Source organism: Anopheles cruzii, chromosome 3 (genome assembly GCF_943734635.1).
Source record: "Anopheles cruzii chromosome 3, idAnoCruzAS_RS32_06, whole genome shotgun sequence".
NCBI classification, from domain to species: domain Eukaryota; kingdom Metazoa; phylum Arthropoda; class Insecta; order Diptera; family Culicidae; genus Anopheles; species Anopheles cruzii.
In genome coordinates this window covers 9,528,719-9,547,490 of record NC_069145.1, presented here as the reverse complement: position 1 = coordinate 9,547,490, position 18,772 = coordinate 9,528,719, and the positions used below count along the sequence as shown (strand labels likewise).

The following is an 18,772-nucleotide window of genomic DNA, read 5'->3' as shown; positions in this document are numbered from 1 at the left end:
GATAACTTGCACGATCCTTTTTGGTTCGAATTCGAGTTGCTCATTTTTTGAGATGCGGGGTTGAGGGTCTTTATTCATAAGTACCGATTTGCATGCAGTCTTTTCGCCCTAATGACCTACCTACGGCAAGTTTTGTACTACTAGTCATCTGCTGTCCGAGTGGATTCTCTCTTCGTTTCGCTACGTCTTGTAGCGTCGCACCAGCGCGATGGCGATCTCGGCGATCAGGAATGCGGCGTAAATGGCACCGAGTGCAATGAAATAGTAGCTGAAGACGGTAAACTGTCCGAACACGTCCAGCGCAAACCATCCGTCGGCGTCGGTCACCGCGAACGTAAGCAGTGTCTGCAGCGAGAGCGCCACAAGCGTGTTGAATCCAAACACGAGCCCGAAACAATCGTCCGCAATGTTTTTCGCAATTTCCGCACTGACGACGGTGATGGCGAACGCATACAGCACTCCGAAGACCATGTACGCGACATACGACACGACGAGATCGCCGGTTTCGGTGGCCAGCAGCATCGCACCACCGGCGCCCACCGATACGAGCGCTAGCGCGAACAGACTGGTGCGGGGTTGCAGGAACCCACCGTGCAGATAGCCGGCCAGCAGCGATACGATCGCACCGAGCAGGGTGAGGGCAGCCTCGACCGCCCCGTTCCAGATCGCCGGCTGGCTTTCGTCAATCGACTGCCAGAGGGCTTGCACGTAGGCAATGATCTGTATGTAGCCAGCCATGGCCAGCGCGTACCAGAGGCTCCACTGCAGCACGCTACGGTTCGTGAAGGATGTCCGAAAGTGGACCCACAGCAGGACGAACGCTCCGCGCAGCTGGCGGGTTCGGGTGCGAACGGCGCGACCATCGTCGGAACGATCGTCGGCGATCGTCGGCTGACGGCTACCGGTGCTGGTTTTGTCACCATTTTCCGCAGAATGCTCATTAGGCCACTCCGCTAGCTGATCGTTTGTCCCCATGGCACCACCGTCGTCGGCCGTCGGTGCGAGCGGACGGCGCCGGTGAAAGTACATACTAGTTTTGACCGCCGGCAGGAACAGTGCCCACAGCGTGGCACTGATTTGGGCCGCCAGGGACAGGTAGTTGAGCTGCCGGTAGTCCATCGCTTCGAAGTAAACGAGTAGCTGCGCGAGAGTGGCGGCGAAAAAGCGTCCCGAGTAGATGGCGGCCCGTGTGTGCGAGGTCACCTTCTGGAAGTGCTCCCGGTCGACCTTGGCGTAGATGTAGCTAAAGTAAGCCACCTCGGCCGCACAGTATGTGCCGTAGAACAATTCCAGCACCTTCAGTCCGGTCAGCGTGGAGGTCCAGGTGAGCATACTCCACACGATGATTCCCGCAACACCGTTCACGACGATGATCGGTTTGTAGCGTAGTAGATCGGTCACCAGAAAGATGACTCCCAGTTGGGCCAGGTACGAGTACGTTCCGATTGGAAACGCTTCCTGGACGATCTGTTTTGGGTGTGAGAAGCGTCTTATGAATTGGATAATGTCCGGGCGGGCTCCTGAGGCTCACCTGGTTCATCGTGAAATTGCGCCATGGTCCTTCGAGGTAGTTAACGATGAACGGTTCGCTGGGCCGGATTTCTTTCAGGAACCCGAACGTGCATAGCAGCAGCGATATTTTCAACCATTCTTGCATCGTCAAGCTGTGGAGAAGAAACGTACTGAGCTCTTATCTGGAAAAAACTGGATCTGGCAAGACTGGATGATAAGCGCATGTCTGGGGCAAACATTGTAGTCTCCGTGGTTGCTTATCGTCACTCGTCGTTACTACATTATCAGGTTATTAAATTATCACAAATTATCACTATTAGACACATTTGACTGATGAAGCAGACGTTGTAGGTACCGATGGCTTCTATTTGTAGATCATGCAATTGATCATTTTCCCATGATCATTCAATCACGAGGCCGACAACACCAGTACCGGGCAGGTACGGCGTGGCTCCTCAATGCGACAGGTTTGTGGCAAAAGCATTCCCTTACAGACTATGCCATGATAAAGGTTAGCGCCTATCGTGGAGTGAACAACGGCGACACGTGCGGAGTTCACACTCCACTATGGGAGAGATATTTAAAAATAACCATTTCAATCTTAATTTGCCCGCTTCTTCCAGAAGTTGGAGTTGGCCGTAAGTTGCGTAAGTGAACAATTAGTTCACAGTGCCTTCTCTGTCACGATGATACGATGGTGCCAGTATCTGGGCGGCCACTTGTGTGATTTATGGGGAGTTGGCTGATTGATTGTGAACTACAATCGAAAACAATCGTGGCCGCGCGATGTACAAAGGCAAATATCTAATAAGGCAATCGAGCGTACATTCGAATCCGCAAATCGGCATCAGTCGATGGAGCGCTTGCCAACACGTGGGTTCGGGCATCGTTTTGGGGGGCTACGAGATACTGAGTTATCTTTACGCTAGCATCTGCCTCGATTGATTAGCCGAACAACGGGAAGGTCACGGTCATACGGCTGGCACATGCTCCGAATGGCACCGCCAATTAAACCGTTCCACCGTTGCTTTGATCTTCATTTCGCGTATCCATGGCAAACCGTTGTTGACAAGTATGCAAATCGCAGTCGCCGCCGATGCTATCATATAACGCTCACTTGGCGTTGCAACATTGTGGCCGCCCCAAGCGTCTGGGGCCCGTCTGGCACGAAAGGGACGACGAGTCGTTCTTCTCGCGGCGTGCGCCTAAACCACGCACGGTGATGATAACGAGATACTCACGGGTCGGCGGGCTCGCAATGCAACTCAGTGATGCAGCGATCGTAGAAGGCTTGCACTTTTTACCGGTGCACTCTAATCACACTGGCGCGTTGTAAGTGCGTGTGCCGATGAAAGCCAGTCCACGTGACACGAACGAATTGGTGTTCCCCAGGCCCATAAAAGGGACACGCAACACTTGCGCTGCGTTGTTTTGGGGTCGACCTCACGAGAGAACACCGTAAAACCGCACACCGCACCAGCTGAGCGACGAGGAACGACTTGTGAATGGGTTGCGCTCTCTCGGAGGAAGGCCATTTGACAGTTCGCAAGTGTGGTGCAATCATTGGCGCTGGTGGCGGTCATCAGCGGTCAGCGGTCGGCTCCCCCGTCGCCCATCGCTTCCGTCCCTTCGTCACTGCACAACTGCACCCACGTGCACAGTCTACTTGTTTACGTTTGCTCTTTCTCTTGCGGCGCGAGAGGACGCTGCGACGTCACCGGCACACACGTTGCCGGTCCGCCGCGTTTGTTTGGGTTTGCGGCTATTCTGCCCAATATGCTACTGGAATAACGATAACGGAACACGCTAGGACTGTGGCTTCACGTCACGCGGTAGATAACACTGATTACTCAGTGGCTTATTTACCTTTCATTGATGACGAAGTGAGTGTGGTTCAAATAAGGAAGAACATTTTTAAGCCGTCACAGTATTTACTGATTTGATTCGATTTATTACATTTCACCACAGGATACGTAAGAACCTACCAATATATATATATATATATGTGTGTGTGAGAGAGAGAGGGAAGGGCCATTTCGTAAATGTGCGCTTACAGATTCCCCTCACAACAAGCCATTGCCACTGTGGAACCTGGCCATCACATAATGTACATATGCGCGCAGGGCGCACTGGGAACGGTGTGAGCTGCGGTCATTCTTTTTCGGTCGTTCACCGAGTCCTTCTACTACGCTAGGCCTACTTTGCCTACTTTGCATATTTTTCCTTAACTTTAAACGCGATGCTGGCTGCCTAAAACTTAACTTTAACATAGTTTAACGGTGTTTCGAAATTGTAGTGCATTCAAATTGCGACATATTTTGCGTTTTTGTTTTCTATGTTTTTCGAATAAATTTCCTGTTGCGATTCGAGAATCACGGGCTCACACAATCACTGGTATCTGTTTCGTTTCTGCATCACTCGTTTGGAGTACGCAAACGTACGTGTGCGCCGCTTCCGATACCCGAAGAGACAGAGAGATAGAGAGAGAGTGGTTTAGCTTTTTAAGTAAATAAGTTTAAGAATTCAATATGGCAAATTCGTCAATGGTCACTTTGTGGTGGTGGTAGATAAATAGGCGAGTGTTGAACACGAGAGATGATAGCAATGAGTAACGAGAGATGATAAATAATAGAACTACAACTGTATGCACAGAAAGTATCGGTAACGTAGCTCTATGCAGACGGCGGGACAGAGAGATTGCCATGAGTGGATCCATTGCAGTGTGCAGTGTCGATCATCTGTACCCGCAAACAAAAAACAGTAGAATAGGACAGTCTTTTACGACACACCGAAACCGAAAGGGGCAACAACACGAAGCCGCAATGCTGTTGCGTTCTAATCTCACACGGCACGGCAAACTATAATCGTTCAGCGCATCTCAGTTCGTGGTCAGTCAGTCAGTCAGGTTGTGTGCGTCTCCCACTCCGCCACTCCGGTGCACCGCCGCTCAGTGACGCTCCGCGTGTCCCTGCTTCAGTGCCGTCGGGTCATCGTAGTCACTTACTGCAAGAGAGAACGGAATCGAAACAAGCGGGGGGTGAATGACCATTAGGGGACCGCTTCGGAGGTTTAGTTACGATCTACGGTACCGTCCTCTTCCTCGGCCTCGTTTCCGACCAAATGCAAGTCTTCCATCTCGTTCGGATAGTTGTCCCCTTCCTTCCCGTGATCGTGGGCAATCTCGTTGATCAGCTTGTCGCCCATCCGATCGATGATGGCCGCTTTGCTTTGGTCGGCCCCGGCACCGCCAACGTGCTTCGGCCTTCCGCGGTGTGCGGCGGCTCCCGGGATGACGTCGTTGTACTCGAGCTGCTGATCCAGCAACGGGTTGCCACCGAACGGGGCTTTGATGCCATTATTGTTTCCATTATCGTACAGATTGGTGTCCTCCTCGGCAGCATTCACATTTTCGTTGCCCGCCTCATCGTTGGCCGCCCCCGGGGCCATCCGATCGGCCGCAGCACCATCGGGTGCATCTCCTTCCTCGCGCCTTACACCACCCTCGTTATCGTGCTCCTCGTGGGCTCCGTTATCCGCCTCCGGGTTGCCGCCGGCTCCGTTCATAAAGTTGAGATCACCATGCCGACCGTCGGACGGACCATGCCGAGCATCGGATTTTCCCTTCTTCTTCCCCGTACCGCCACCACCCGTCGCCGGGGCGGCAACCGCTGCGGCCACATTGGCGTACCGATTGTCGAGCACGTTTTCGCTCCGGTTTTCGTCCAGCTCGGGCATCATTTCCGGAAAGGGTACGATCCCCTCCGGGACGGGTTTCGTGTGGCGATTGGCGAGCGGTTTCCGGACGACCGAGCCGGACCCACGCGTAGCACTCCGATTGGGAGCCGCTCCGGCTCGCGAAGCCACGGTTGTCGTGGTGGAGGTGCTGTTATTTGTGCCCCTGGCCACCACCGCCATGGTTCCGCCACCACCAGCTGGTGGACCACCGCTTCGCTTGCTGGAATGTTCCGCCGCCTGCAGCACGGTCGGCGCGGCCAGTATCGGCAACTGTAGATTACGGTCCGAGGACGATCGCTGGCCGGCGCCACCGGGCACGGATGTGGAAGTTTTCATCAACCGTGGCTCCTGCAACACATTGGCACTATCGGCCGCGACCGCCGGTAGCGGTTTCGGTATGATCTGAAAGTTTTCCACAGAATTAATGATCCCACCATCGAGCGCCGGCTGCCGCTGGCCTCCAGCATGGCCGCCCGCGGGGTTCACATCCGGCGGTTCCCTCCGGGTACCGGTGTGCCACCGCGAACTGCGAGCTTTCGCCCGCACCTCCGGCACGGGCACTTCGAACGGGTTGGCGATGACGCGCGTTTCCTGTTCTTCGGAAGCCTGCGCCGCGGCACGGTTGTTAGTACCGAGGGGAGAGGAAGAAGTTGAGAGAGAGCTACCCGACACCGTGGACCCCGAAGAAAATGTGGTGGTGGTGGTGGTAGTGGTGCTGGGAGGGCCAGCTGGGCCGGAAGTACGGTTTCTTAACGCTACCGGGATGCGATAACGGTCGTCACTCACTGGTCGCTGCTCGTTGAAGCTGTGCGCCGGAGCAGCCATTCGGGCGGAGAGCGCTTCAAGTACATCGCGGTAGCGATGGTGTTGCTTTGGCAACTGATCGGCTGACAGTTTGCACCGCTCGAAGTAGTGCGTGTTTTCCTTCTCCATTTTGGTGGCCAGATCGCGCAGCTTTTCGATAATCTGATCCTTGTAGGACAGCTGTTGCCGGAGCGTTGCTTCGAGATTAATTTTGTCGTTCTTTAGCTGCTCCAGTTGTGCCTTGGGTCGAAAGAGAAGAAAAAAGGTGAAAGGCCAGTAACGCACACAAGCGGATCCGATGCTCCCTACCTTCAGGTGTTCTACGTCGTTGGCCGACTCGTGCTGGTAACGGTGCACCTTGCCCTGCAGCTCGGATACTTTCAATCGCAGCGAGTTGATTTCCTCCGACTGCCGCTTTTTGCTGTTGCTACATTCTTCCGTCAGATCGCCCAATTGGCTCTTGACCAGATTGCACTGCTGCTGAAGCGACGCGTACCGGATGTTTGCTTCCATGGACGTCTTACTGTGTTCTTCCTTCTCTTCCTTCGCCCTCTGCTTCAGCTCCTTCCGGTTGGCCTCGTTGATCATGCGCTCGGAGGCGAGCGAGTTCTCCAGCCGCAGCTTTTGGTCGACGACCACTTCCATCTGCGCTTGAACGGATTTTTGCTGCTGCTCGCATCGCAATCCAAGTTGGCGCAACTCATCAAGCTGCTGCTGGGAGTTGTGGAATACCGTCAAAAAGCCCACCATCAGTAGCAGCAGCCCGAGGCAAATCAGCAAACGGCTCCGTCCTGCACGGGCCACCATTGTTGCTGGCTTTCGAAACCTGGGAACCTCCTCGGGCTCGGTCACGCTACCGTGTACGGCAGTGCAGTTGTTTGCGCTGTTTCCGGTTCGCAATTCTTCGCAACCTTTTGTTCACTTCATGAGGAAAGGCTTTCTTTTACGTGAGTGTCTCGTGTTTGTTGCAGACGACGCCAACTTGCTACACTATCATTTTCCCAGTGCGCGTATGATTATAGTGCGTTCCGTTTCTTCGTTTTCCTCAGTGATTTTGTTTGCGATGTTGTTGAAATTGTTGAACGCAACTAGGAACTGTCATCCGAACTCAGTGGCGTGCGGATCCCGAAGGGGTTGCTTTGATAGTTTTATTTAAACTAAGAAGTCAAAGCAAAATCTACATTACAACAATACGAAAAGGTGTAGGGGATGATTTATCTGCCTTGTGTATGAAAATGGCTTAGAATAATGCAAAATTAGCCCGATCAGCACGTTTGCATGCAATAGACGCACACCGATGAAACTCACACAGCCACACTCGCTGCATTGACGCTTATCAGCTGTCAAAACATCGGCAATCGTTGAATGCAGAGCCGGAAAAAAGTGCAGAAGTTTGTTCGCTCGTCTGGTGCTTTTCTTCCTAAATGGCCGTTTATCTGCGCCCGGTTTAGTGCTGTGCAAATGACAAACTAATTGCGGGTGGCTTGCCGGTTATCGCGATATAGACAACTCCGCGGCCTAAGGTAACTCTACGGAGCCTACTATAACCATCCTTTCTAGGAACATCCCCCCAGAGCAACGCGGGGTGGATTTGTCACCCATCGCCCTTGTGTTTGTTTACCAACACAGCTAGCCCCGCCGTAGAGGAAGCACTTTCTGCGACACTTTCGTAACAGTGTTTATTTGGTGAAAGTTTTACCACTTCCACAGAGTATGGTCGGAATTATTAGTTCCGGTGTTAGGCTTGCCGGGTTCCGCCTTGGCTTGGCACATCTCTTCCGACGATCGGTGCTAAAAGCGAAAGTGGCACCTTATTCGATCCGATCACCCTCTAGTATCGGTACCGCGATAGCAATCCGTAGTACCACGATGGGTTCTACCGGTAGTGTGCTGCCCGGAATTCTTCACTCAAACTCCAAACGAGGTATGTTTTTGATTGAGAAAGGTATCTGATGAGAAAGGACCATCTATTGCGGAGACAATAATTAAGCGCTGCACCATGGACTAAAATAGTGGCACGCACATTAATGATGCATTTGTATATGTGCTCTGAGATTGAATACTAAAATAGTAAACGTTTCCACTGCGGTTGCTATGGCATCACTTGTTTGGGTCGAAGATCCAATCGAAGCAAGCGGCAATCAATTTGCGCGGCAACTTCAGCGAACCGCTAAAGTGAGTTTCGCAGGTGTCTGCGGCTGCGATGCTCTTGGCCGCCGCTTGTTCGGTCAGTCGAGCGCTACAATCGCAACGGATCGCGCGCACAATCGGGTGTTCCGAGAGGCGAAGTGAACGACACATCTCGCGGTGCGCGCGCGCACAGCACGTTTTCGGAACGAACGGACGGGGCGCAGCTTCTAGTCGCCGCACGCCACGTTCAATCCAGTGCTGCGGTCAACGGCGACGACGACGACGACGATCAGCGACCATATAAAGTGTTTTCCGTCGTGGTCTACAAGTGTCTCGTCCCGTGTATCGCTGATTGACCATTTCTAGACCGATCTCTGGTGCTGTTCGCGTATCATTCGCGTACAGCAAAGTGCACACATTGCGGGCAGGGTTGAGTGAGTATGAAAATACTAACCAGCTTTGCGGTGACTTTCAGCTAACAAAGTGTGTTCCATTCAAATCCCCCCGGGCGGAAATCCTGGATATCCGGTGACTGGCGGCTAGCCTCTTTCGCTTGTGGTCCGCACCGCTGCGTCACCGAGAAAACAACATAACGCCGCGATGGTGAAAAGTGTGTCGAAAATATAATGCTGTTCTCTGCTAAAAATACCGTCCCTTTCGCCCGAGACGTTCTACTGCGGCGATGCGATTCAATTCGGTGGGCGGGCGTTCAGAGAAGGGCGGCCAAGATTTGGGGATCGATATCGGTTTAACATTGAAACCACCGTTGCGTTGCGTTGCGTGCAGCACCACAGTCTGCGCTTCGGTTGGCGCCAAAGCAACGAGAGTAAGGTGTTTCGGGCACAAGTTGGGCCGTTCAGGGTTAGTGTGCTAAGTCAGATGTCTCGTTCGTTCAGCCAGTTCAGCGTAGCGTAGCTTCAGCGAAATTGGCGTCTGGCTTAAGCCCCCCTTCGCATCAAGTACGCCTGGCAGGTGTGAATTGAAATGTTGGAATGTGGAATGAATGTTTTGCGAGGAGAATTTTATCACTGCACAGCGGTAATGCAATTCAACAAACAAACAATTCACGAAAGTAATGGTGTAATTTATGGTTTATTCTTTAATTGCGGTCAACAACAAATATGCCTATCAATTTGCAATCGAAATCGACTGGCGAAAGTAACGAGCAGACCGTAATTAAAGTAGACGACGACAATTAAGACGGTGATGATTTGCGTGTTCAAAAGAAAAGTAGACTGGGCATAAATTAATTTGTGCCACACAGAGCCTTGTGCCTGAGATCACCTCAAGTGGGGCCGATTCTGTGTCCAACGCTAGATCGTGTGAGGTGTCCGAAACAATAAGAAAAGACTAATCGATCAATCGAACGACACGCTACCGGTGACAGCATTCCGAATGTACATGTCGGGCCTTGCCTTCTGGTGGGCCGCTAGCTAAACACTAATGATGCGACGCTTCTCGGCCGCCTCGCGAGTAATCGACCACGGTGTGACCTCTTCAACCTACTTTTCGGAAAAACATGTACTCCACCCCACACAGGAATGTTCGCCGTTCCCTATTAATTACCGGCCCGATCGGTTGGTCTAGCCCACACAGCTGGGTGGGGCCGCTCGGTTTCGGAACGGAAGTCAACGAATTAATGGCAAGCACGCGAGTCGGAATCTTCTTCGACAATTTATTGGAGGATTAACAGCCTGTGGGGGCCTGTGTAGGTTGATGTTTTTTCTTCGCCAACCAGCCGCGTGGCGACCAAACGAACCGCGCGTGGTCAGATAGGAATTTTGGGTCAGATAAGTAGGGGCGGAATGGTCCTTCGCCCGCGATAAGATTGGGAGGTGAAATGGTAAAAAATAACAACGTCCGTGGCCATAATTCACGCGTTTAGTGGATCAAAAGCGGTAGCGATATTATTCGATTATTTATTTAAACCCTTCACAAGTCCAGTTTAATGCTACTTTAATCTCAACACCAGCGAGGCACCAGCGAGGTTGGGTGCGTTTTCCTCTGCAAAGAATACACTTTGTTCGGTTGTTCTCCGGACCGAGCCAGTGAGGCGGAACGTTCGAGTTTGAGCATTGACCGGCTTGAGCTGTTCCGGCGGCCCCACAATCCATAGGTGGCCGACTTCGGCGATTTTACCGACTCAATCGTGCGCTATTGACCATGACCGTTTATGCATTGTTTTGCGCATCACCGCGTGGCATGTAGGCTGCGCGCAACGCAAGTGCGCCCGTTTTCCGATGGCAGTTTTTGCTTCCCCTCTGAGAATCGGCGTTGGCATAGCTAGCGCATGCCAGCGCCATGCTTCGCTTATAGAGATTACGTTTTTGTTTTCTATTATCAGCGGAATGCGAGCATAGAATTCGTAATTTTTTTTGTGTGTCTTATTTTAGGCAAATCTTCCTCCAGCAGCGACCGCCCGGAGTCACTAACGATGGAAAAAAAGGAAGAGCTGGTCGCAAAGTTGACGCCGCTGCAGTACCACGTGACGCAGGAAGCCGGCACCGAGCGTCCATTCACCGGAAAGTACAATAAATTCTACGAGAAAGGTACCTACATCTGTGTGGTGTGTAGCCAGGAGTTGTTTAGCTCTGAGACGAAGTACGACTCCGGGTGTGGTTGGCCAGCGTTCAACGATGTGCTCGACCGGGGCAAGGTGACGCTGCACACCGATCCCAGCATTCCCGGTAAGTTGGTGAAAATCCGTGGTGCACTGGTGGAGCCGCGGCCACGGAAAGGGCCGTGGATTGACCGAGAATGGTGCGCCAGAGTGGAGTTTTTATGTTTGCGTGCTCATAATTTGTTCTTCGGTAGTTTGGGTTTGGGTGCCCAGAATCTAGTTGTTGTGGATGCTGTGCACCACAACTTTTACGCTGTTTAATGTTAGATTTCTTGTAATTATTCTTTTGAAACAGTGTTTTAATTTGTATGCAATGCATTCCGCAGCTTTATGGTTTGCAAGAATTTATTTTCCCTGTAACTACTCTCTGTCCAAGCACGTGGCATGTGAAGAACCAACATGATGGTTGCAAATTGTGACTACTCTAAAGTCTTATAAAAATAGGTGTCTTACTAATCAATTCTTAATGGTAATATGTTTCTAACGAGACTTGCTTTATTAGAATTACACAATGGCCAGCTTTCTGCGCAAAGGCGGGCTGTTTGGTTTGGTTATAAAAAATACCTTTTTGACCCAATTTTTGTGCCTTCCCAATCACGGTTTCTTTGGTTTATTCTCTGCACGTTCTTTCTTTAACAAATTCTCCTAATAATTTTCCTTGACCAAAAAAAATTACATAATATCAAATCGTGCTCATAATCCATCGTGATCATGCTCATTACATTCGGGTGTCATAATCATTTTGATAATCATTCATTCGGATTAGGCAAAAGAGGTCACATAGCTTTTCGCTCGCGTAATCCCGTTCATATTAAGTGGTGGTGGTTGACTAAAGTTAATGTTTAGCACTAGCAGGGACTGATTGATTTTCGTCTGCCATTTGAACAATAAAAACCGAATTAATTATTAACTTTAAAAGAAAAATCAACAATTTACTGTCTCATCACACTCGACACGTTTTACATCTTCAAGAGTTGACTATGTTCACTATTTTTGCTAATTGTGCTCAATGTTGTTTATTCGGACAATCCACTCGCTCCACTCGGTTTAGTGATATTTTTGTTTCGCTTTCTTCGCCGATTCGCGTATCGCCATTTGCGTTTGCTTTCGCTTCTCACTTCTGTTGGCAACGGTGTGCAATTTTTAGATTCAGTTTCCTTGTCGTTCGGCTCATTTGCTTTATATTGTGTTCTGGTGGCTTCTGCTTAGTTTTTATTTGTTGGGACCTTGTTCGAACGCACCAACTCGTTTTTGCTCGCTTTTGGGCGCCCAAACAGAAGCTTTGTGCGCGTTGCTGTCGCGGCAAACGATCATAGCCGGAACTCGCGGTGATGGTTCTAATAGCATATATTTGTTCTCTCTTCTCTTCCTTTTTTCTCTCTTTCTTTATATATATTCCGTTCTTCACTTCTGCAAACTTCGAACTGCAACCGTTCACTACGGGACACGTTCACTTTCGTTTCGTTGTTGGGTCAACTTCACCACTTTGCTGTCGCTGTCTGGTCACATACGATCTCACACGTTCACACGTTCCATACACTCCAACACGTCACACGCTCAATCTCACGATCATTTGCACGGACACGGACTCGGACTGCGATCGTTCGTCATTTCATGTTGATGCTGGTTGATCCTGCGGACCCATGCCCATGGTTCAATTTGGGCCGCACTTTCTTATCTTCTTCTTCCGTTCCATTGATTACTGGCTGGTGGTTGCCATCTGCTACACGTTCGGTTGTATCATCTCATATTCGGTTGCGTTTCGTTATCGGTTGATTTATCTTATTCTTTTCTTCTGTTCGCCCATTTGGTCATGTTTCATTCACTCACTTACTTATGTTTACTCATCTTTTCTTTCGTTTGTTTTGGGTTGCATTCACGCATTTACATGTTGGTTTTTCATTGTCATTTCGAATCGTTTTTTTGTTGCAAAATTCCAAAAAACAATTGGTACATGTGTCCCGATTTCCGATCCCATCGATTTCTATCGTTTTCTTTTTGTGTAACTAAACGAACACCCGGTTCATCCCCTCACCTCACCCGAATTCCACGAGAACATACCCTGTCCAAAAAAAACAACAACAACAACACATATCCACCACACTCACACACGGCGCAAAACAACTAAAAGGGGGCAATATCCTATTGTTAATCACACAACCAGGCCGGATGCGGACGGAGGTACGGTGCGCGAAGTGCAGCGCCCACATGGGCCACGTGTTCGAGGATGGGCCGCCACCGACCCGAAAGCGTTACTGCATCAATTCGGCCGCGATCGAGTTCATGGCCGCCGGTTCCGAGCGAAAGGATGGATCGAGCTAGGAAGGAGGTTCGAAGAAAGATTCTCATTGATTGACGAGACGCCAAAGGAGAAACCGGACACAGCGCAGACGATGGAGGGGGTGTTTGGCTTGAAAATAAAAGTGCCACGAGGAAGCGGTCCCGGTTCCGATCTGATACCGTGTGCCAGAGAAACAAAGATACCGAGAGATGGTGAACAACGGAATTGACGGAAAACCTGTGTCCCAACGTGCCGCCGCCGTTGGAAGCGAATGGGGTTTCCTAGGACGAAAAATCTCGACAACGATGTGCTGCTTTTCCATTCGTGCTTCGTTTTTCTTTCCTTTGTACATCATACATGCATCGTAGGGTTAGGGGTTGATTGCCCAAAAATTGTGAGGCGCGTCGTAGCGTGAAACTGCTTGCGAGTTCCAAAGAAACACGTGGAAGGAATATTGGAACGAACTGAACCGAATTGACAGCCATTATTTTCGGGGAAAAATAAATAACCTGATATTTGGGTACGGGTAGCCCACTTAAAAGTGTGTATATTTTTTCTGTTGTTATCATTTTTCGGGCTGTCGGTTACGATTTGAACCAACGGTACTTGCGATATTCTCACCTAGGTGTCGCACCGGGTGCAGCAACGAAGTAACGAAGTAGGCATTGTAACCACAGCCCAAGCTGTCAAGTTTGTATCGTAAACGAAAAATTCCGCTCACAATTCAACATTGCTCCGTGCGTTTCCGCGAATTCCTTTGTGTTTTTTGTGATACAAAAGGCCAAAAGGCCTATTCTCGGTTCCGGGACTTCCGGCGTCCGGCGTACTGTCGACGGATTCGCAACGGAATGAGTACGACACGTAAGAGAAGCCATCGAACAGGTGATGGTGGCGTCGGCCCTGTCCCTTCCCGGGCCAAGCGGACGCGCACGGAGGAGTCTCACGGCGATGAAACCGAGGGCCTGCTCAGCGGCAACACGGAGTCGTGCGAAACTACCGGCGTGCTGCTCAACGGAAGCACCGAATCGTGCGATGAAACCGACGTGGTGGTCAACGGAAGCACGGAATCGTTCGATGAAACCGACGGGCTGGCCAACGGCAGCACGGAATCGAGCGAACCGGTCAACGGCAAAGTAAGTCTTGAGGCGCTTGAGGCGCGCGTTTTGCTATCCCGATCGGACTTCAACGTTTACACACGGATTTCTAGGATGCGGAAGATGCGGATGAGAAGCACTTGGATCTGATTAACAACGGCAAGGTGCTCCAGATAGTGCTGCAGAATTTTATGTGCCACAAGTATTTGGCGGTCACGTTTAACCAGCACGTCAATCTGCTCGTCGGTAAGAATGGTAGCGGGAAAAGTGCGGTCCTAACCGCCATTACCGTCGGGCTCGGGTGTACTGCTCTGCAAACGAACCGGTGCAGCAATGTCAAAGGTAGGCCACGAATGCAGCGCTTCCTTTGTTGCTCCTCTAACCTTTCTCTGATCCACTCGCCAATGCTAGATCTAATCAAACAAGGCGAGTCGCAGGCGGTGATCGCGATCACGCTCGAGAACAGCTTGGCCGGTGCGTTCCAGCCGGAGCGGTACGGAAAACAGATTATCTGTGAGCGAACGATCAGTGCGACGGGCAGCGGATCGTACAAGCTGAAGAACGAACATGGCATTGTGGTGTCGACCAGTCGCAACGAGCTGGAGAAGATACTGATGGCGTTCAACATCCAGGTGGACAATCCGATCTGTGTGCTGAACCAGGATTCGGCTCGCTCGCTGTTGAAAGATGCGGACGAAACGAAGCACTACCAGCTCTTCCTCCGGGCGACGCGGGTCGAGTCGATCATCAACAAGCTGGACTCGTGCTCCTCGGTCGCCACCCAGATGGCCCGGGTTCTGGCGGTGAAGGAGCGAAGCTTGGAATACATGGCCCACGAGCTGGAGGTGCTGGAGGAGAAAAAGCGGGCGCTCGAATCGGTGGAACGATTGGCGGAACACCTCACCGTACTGCGGACGCAACTGGTGTGGCGCACCGTTGCCGACCAGGAACAGCAGCTGGGCGCGGCGGATGACGAGCTCCGGCAGCTCCGGCAGTCGATCGAAGAGCAGGAGCGCCAAATTCGGGACCGTGCGTCACTGATCGCGGCGACCGATCGTTCGATCAACGAGCACCGGGCGGCCATCGAGGCCAAGAAGACGGAGTACGTGACGCTGAAGGAAACATATGCGGCCGTGCGGCGGACGGCGCAGGAAACGGAAACACGCCAGGCCCAGATTGAGCGCACCATAAGGAAGACCACCGATCGGTTGGCGCGCGTCCAAGAGGAAGTGGCCGACATCGAACGGGAGCTTGGCGAGCGTACCAAAAGGTAAGACGAAGGGACGCGTTCGGCACGCGCATGGCACGACGGCGTTTAACCTTCGCCCTCCCCCTTTTCAGCGGCTTGAGCCAGGTGGAGCAGGACAAGCTGCAGAATGCGGCGGAACAGGCGGAACTGGGCAAGAGGAAGAGTGAGCTGCAGGCAACGGTAGCGAGTGCTCAGCGCGAGGTCGAGGCGATGCACAACAAGCTGGCGCAGCTCAAGGATAGCCGCGAGGAGCGGCACCATGCGCGGGTCGCGAAGCATCACGAAGCGTCACGCGTTGAGCAGCAGCTGGAGCGGTTTGCGGCGGCGCCGCGCAGCAAGCTGGCCATCTACGGTACGCAGATGCCGGCCCTGGACGCCCGCATCCGGCAGCTGTACCGGGAGGGCAAGTTTTCCGAGCTGCCGCGTGGCCCGCTCGGTCAGTACATCGAGGTGCGCGACAAGAAGTGGAGCGCCACCGTGGAGATGGCGCTGGGAGCCTGTCTGTCGGCGTTCTTCGTCTCGTCCCAAGACGACTGGTGTACGCTCGATGCGCTGTTGCGCCGCGAGTTCCCGGAGCTGAACAATCGGACCATCTTTACCGGGCGCTTCGTAAAGGAGCTGTACGACGTGAGCGAAGAGTGCGTGCAGGAGCTGGACGGGACGTACCGGCTGATGAACCTGATCCGGGTGCACGATCCGGTCGTGATGAACCGGCTGATCGACAGTGTGGCGATCGACACGATCCTCGTGACCGAGCAGCAGACTGTCGCGATCCAGCTGACGAGCGAGATCGAGAATGTGCCCGAAAACCTGGTGAAGGTGATCGTCACCGAGCCGTGTTCGGAGTTCTATCCACAGCCGAAGTACCGCAGTTACGCCGTGCACACGAAACCGGTGCGCTACCTGCAGGTCAGTCTGGACGAGCTGAAGCGCCAGACGCAGCACCGCAAGGACCAGTTGCAGCGCGAGCTGCTCGACCTGAACCGTTCGGTCGACGAGGCCCAGGCGGCCCAGAGGGAGCAAGCCGAGGCGCTCCACGAGCGGCAGCAGCAGCTGAAGTGCTTCAAGCAGGAGCTCCACACGATCGAGCAGCGTTTGGGCCAGCTGACGACGGTGGTGTTTGTGGAGGAAACCGAGGAAACAACGCTACGCAACGAGTTGCTACAGCTGACCGCGCAACACACGCAGCTGCAGGAAGGAATGGAAGAGGAGCGGCAGGCACTGGGCGCCATCGAGGTGACGGTGCGCGCGGCGGAACTGGCGGTGCGCGAGAAGAAGGGCGCAATGACCGCGGTCGAGCGAGAGATCGCACGGTTGCAAGCGGCGATCGATGCGGACCAAACGAAGCGTCACGAGCTGCAGACGAACGACAAGGACAAGGTTCAAGCGCTGCAGCGTATGGAGGGCACGGCGAAGGAGCGTCAAACGGCACGCACCGCTCTCTCGGAGGTCGTCGACCGTGCGCGGCAAGAGGCCCTGGCCGCGGGCGACCGGGTCGAACTGCACGGTGACACGACGGTGGACAGCTTGAAGCAGCAAATCCATTCCACTGAAAAGCGCATTCGGTAAGCTCGCCCGGGGTGTGGTGTGTTTCGATCCCTCAATGGCCCATTTTCTGTCCTCCCGCAGGCACGTGAACGCCACGGTGGAAAACATCGGCGACGTCGAGCACGATTTGGATGCCAAGAGGCGCGAGCGGGACGAAACGGCACACTACTGGAAGGCACTGTCGAATGTGTCGACGTTGCTGACCAACACGCGCCAAACGCGCTTTAGTGGCCTGCACAAAATGATCGCGGCCGCTGGCATAGCCCTGAAACATAACTTCACGGTGGGTAACGAGCAAAAAGGATCCGAGAGCCGGCCGAGGCACACTCACAAGTCCCAAGTCACACGTTCGTTCTTTCTTCCGTCCCACAGGTCGTCATGAATTTGCGCAACTACGAAGGAACGATCGTGCTTAACCAAAGCGAGCAGCGGCTGATAATGGCGACCAAGGTTAGGAATGCGGTCACGACACCGAAATCACTGTCCGGAGGCGAACGGTCGTACGCAACGGTGGCCCTGCTGATCGCGCTCTGGTCGTGTGTCAGCACGCCGTTTATCTTTCTGGACGAGTACGACGTGTTCACCGATCAGGTGAACCGGCACACCATCACCCGGGTGCTCCTGCACGAGGCCCAAAGGCGCGGCAAGCGCCAGTTCTGCTTTCTTACGCCGCAGGACATGAGCGAGATCAAGGCGACACCCAACCTCACCATCCACAGGATGAGAGACCCGGAACAGTGCTCTTCGACGGTTGCCACCGAGGAGACGTTATAAAAGCTGTTAAGTGTGTTGTCATCGAATGTTTCGCCATTGTTTTGTGTGTCCATTCGCCGTCGCTTGGGAGCGTCCTCCCCCCGTATATACGATGGAGATAGAAAGCTATTTAATCGACGCATCCGAAGATGTTGGCGAATGTTACGTGTGCGATCCTTCGGCGTTTTTACATGTCTTTGTTACGAACACGCGGCACGAAAGATCGGGTTACCAGGAGCGTCGGTACTAGAACAATATTTATGTTTGGCGTTAAGCGTTACGTTAAGGAGGAGGTTGGTTGGTAATTTATTTGGCCAAACAGCCCAGACACACACACACCGGAAAATAAAGCAAGAACAAACCGACGATAAAGGATGTCCTGTATTACTTGAGACCGCACCGCACCTAGCGCTAACCATGGCGTTGAAAGTGGCTGGTGGCCAAAAGGTCCAAAAGAACACATTGGAACGCTGAAATGTCGTATAAAATGTTTTCTTTATTTTGCATTGCCTTGCCGCGGTTTACACATAGTAATTTTCCATCCATTGTCCCACGTTCCGTTCCGTTCCGTGCGCCCATTTTACAATTTTACAATGTTACGAGTTAACGATCCGGGTTTGTTTGTGTTCTTTGGCCTGCGCATCGGGCCTACTTGAGTGGTTGGTGTCGTTTCGCTCGACGGGGAACGGATGCGCGGTTTCCGCCTTAAGCATCGAGAGTACGCACCCTCAACCAGCCGGGTTCTCTGTCTACGTGTCACGCGAACAATCATTCATTTATAGTGTTTCTTCTATATACTTTCTTCTTCTGTTTTCGTCTATTTACGCATCGAAAGAGGATTATACGCGTCTTTTAAATGAAAGGTTTGGGATAAATATTTTTAATTTAATGTTCTCTTTATCGTTCCCATCATTCACACACACACAAACACACGCGCACGCATGCACACACGACGATGATTGTGTGTGATAGAGCAGCGGCCAAGCATGGAATCGCCAACTCTTTTTCGTCCACCGTTCATGTCGTTTCCGAGCCCCGCGTAGACA

At 52.4% G+C, this 18,772-nt stretch overlaps 4 protein-coding genes across 8 annotated transcripts; 2 read left to right on the top strand and 2 right to left on the bottom strand.

Annotated features, from left to right (window-relative positions):
• Nucleotides 1-180: 180 nt before the first annotated feature.
• LOC128273107 (thiamine transporter 1-like) lies at nt 181-2,893 on the bottom strand. The gene is made up of 3 exons (XM_053011024.1): nt 2,754-2,893; nt 1,532-1,664; nt 181-1,467 (listed from the first exon to the last, which is right to left on the bottom strand). The coding sequence occupies exons 2-3, from the start codon at nt 1,655-1,657 to the stop codon at nt 181-183; spliced, it is 1,413 nt and encodes a 470-aa protein (XP_052866984.1). The 5' UTR covers nt 1,658-1,664; nt 2,754-2,893.
• A 607-nt stretch (nt 2,894-3,500) lies between these two features.
• Nucleotides 3,501-6,949, bottom strand: LOC128272232 (uncharacterized). Of its 3 annotated transcripts, none has more exons than XM_053010003.1 (4): nt 6,361-6,949; nt 6,007-6,291; nt 4,602-5,649; nt 3,501-4,515 (listed from the first exon to the last, which is right to left on the bottom strand). In XM_053010003.1, the coding sequence occupies exons 1-4, from the start codon at nt 6,856-6,858 to the stop codon at nt 4,460-4,462; spliced, it is 1,887 nt and encodes a 628-aa protein (XP_052865963.1). In that variant the 5' UTR covers nt 6,859-6,949; the 3' UTR covers nt 3,501-4,459. The 3 variants fall into 3 exon arrangements, with proteins under 3 accessions (XP_052865963.1, XP_052865964.1, XP_052865962.1); XM_053010004.1 differs by having other exon boundaries at nt 6,034-6,291; XM_053010002.1 differs by having other exon boundaries at nt 4,602-6,291.
• A 531-nt stretch (nt 6,950-7,480) lies between these two features.
• On the top strand, nt 7,481-13,613 carry LOC128274980 (methionine-R-sulfoxide reductase B1). 3 transcript variants are annotated; one of them, XM_053013343.1, is made up of 4 exons: nt 7,481-7,574; nt 7,745-7,975; nt 10,575-10,868; nt 12,966-13,613. In XM_053013343.1, exons 2-4 carry the CDS (start codon nt 7,765-7,767, stop codon nt 13,121-13,123), a joined length of 663 nt encoding a protein of 220 aa, XP_052869303.1. In that variant the 5' UTR covers nt 7,481-7,574; nt 7,745-7,764; the 3' UTR covers nt 13,124-13,613. The 3 variants fall into 3 exon arrangements, with proteins under 3 accessions (XP_052869303.1, XP_052869301.1, XP_052869302.1); XM_053013341.1 differs by having other exon boundaries at nt 12,933-13,613; XM_053013342.1 differs by lacking the exon at nt 7,481-7,574 and having other exon boundaries at nt 7,714-7,975; nt 12,933-13,613.
• A 317-nt stretch (nt 13,614-13,930) lies between these two features.
• Nucleotides 13,931-17,747, top strand: LOC128269792 (structural maintenance of chromosomes protein 6). The gene is made up of 6 exons (XM_053007195.1): nt 13,931-14,215; nt 14,290-14,518; nt 14,588-15,446; nt 15,518-16,990; nt 17,055-17,256; nt 17,346-17,747. Exons 1-6 carry the CDS (start codon nt 13,931-13,933, stop codon nt 17,745-17,747), a joined length of 3,450 nt encoding a protein of 1,149 aa, XP_052863155.1.
• The last annotated feature ends 1,025 nt before the right edge of the window (nt 17,748-18,772 follow it).

Coding starts and splice junctions, on each gene's coding strand:
- LOC128273107 (XM_053011024.1), bottom strand. CDS start 1,657: ATGCAAGAATGGTTGAAAATATCGCTGCTGCTATGCACGTTCGGGTTC. Junction 1,468..1,531: donor GCAATTTCACGATGAACCAG/GTGAGCCTCAGG, acceptor CACCCAAAACAG/ATCGTCCAGGAAGCGTTTCC.
- LOC128272232 (XM_053010002.1), bottom strand. CDS start 6,858: ATGGTGGCCCGTGCAGGACGGAGCCGTTTGCTGATTTGCCTCGGGCTG. Junction 6,292..6,360: donor ACGACGTAGAACACCTGAAG/GTAGGGAGCATC, acceptor TTTCGACCCAAG/GCACAACTGGAGCAGCTAAA. Junction 4,516..4,601: donor CGAGGCCGAGGAAGAGGACG/GTACCGTAGATC, acceptor TCTCTCTTGCAG/TAAGTGACTACGATGACCCG.
- LOC128274980 (XM_053013341.1), top strand. CDS start 7,765: ATGGTCGGAATTATTAGTTCCGGTGTTAGGCTTGCCGGGTTCCGCCTT. Junction 7,976..10,574: donor TCACTCAAACTCCAAACGAG/GTATGTTTTTGA, acceptor GTCTTATTTTAG/GCAAATCTTCCTCCAGCAGC. Junction 10,869..12,932: donor CACCGATCCCAGCATTCCCG/GTAAGTTGGTGA, acceptor AACAACTAAAAG/GGGGCAATATCCTATTGTTA.
- LOC128269792 (XM_053007195.1), top strand. CDS start 13,931: ATGAGTACGACACGTAAGAGAAGCCATCGAACAGGTGATGGTGGCGTC. Junction 14,519..14,587: donor CCGGTGCAGCAATGTCAAAG/GTAGGCCACGAA, acceptor CGCCAATGCTAG/ATCTAATCAAACAAGGCGAG. Junction 16,991..17,054: donor TCCACTGAAAAGCGCATTCG/GTAAGCTCGCCC, acceptor GTCCTCCCGCAG/GCACGTGAACGCCACGGTGG.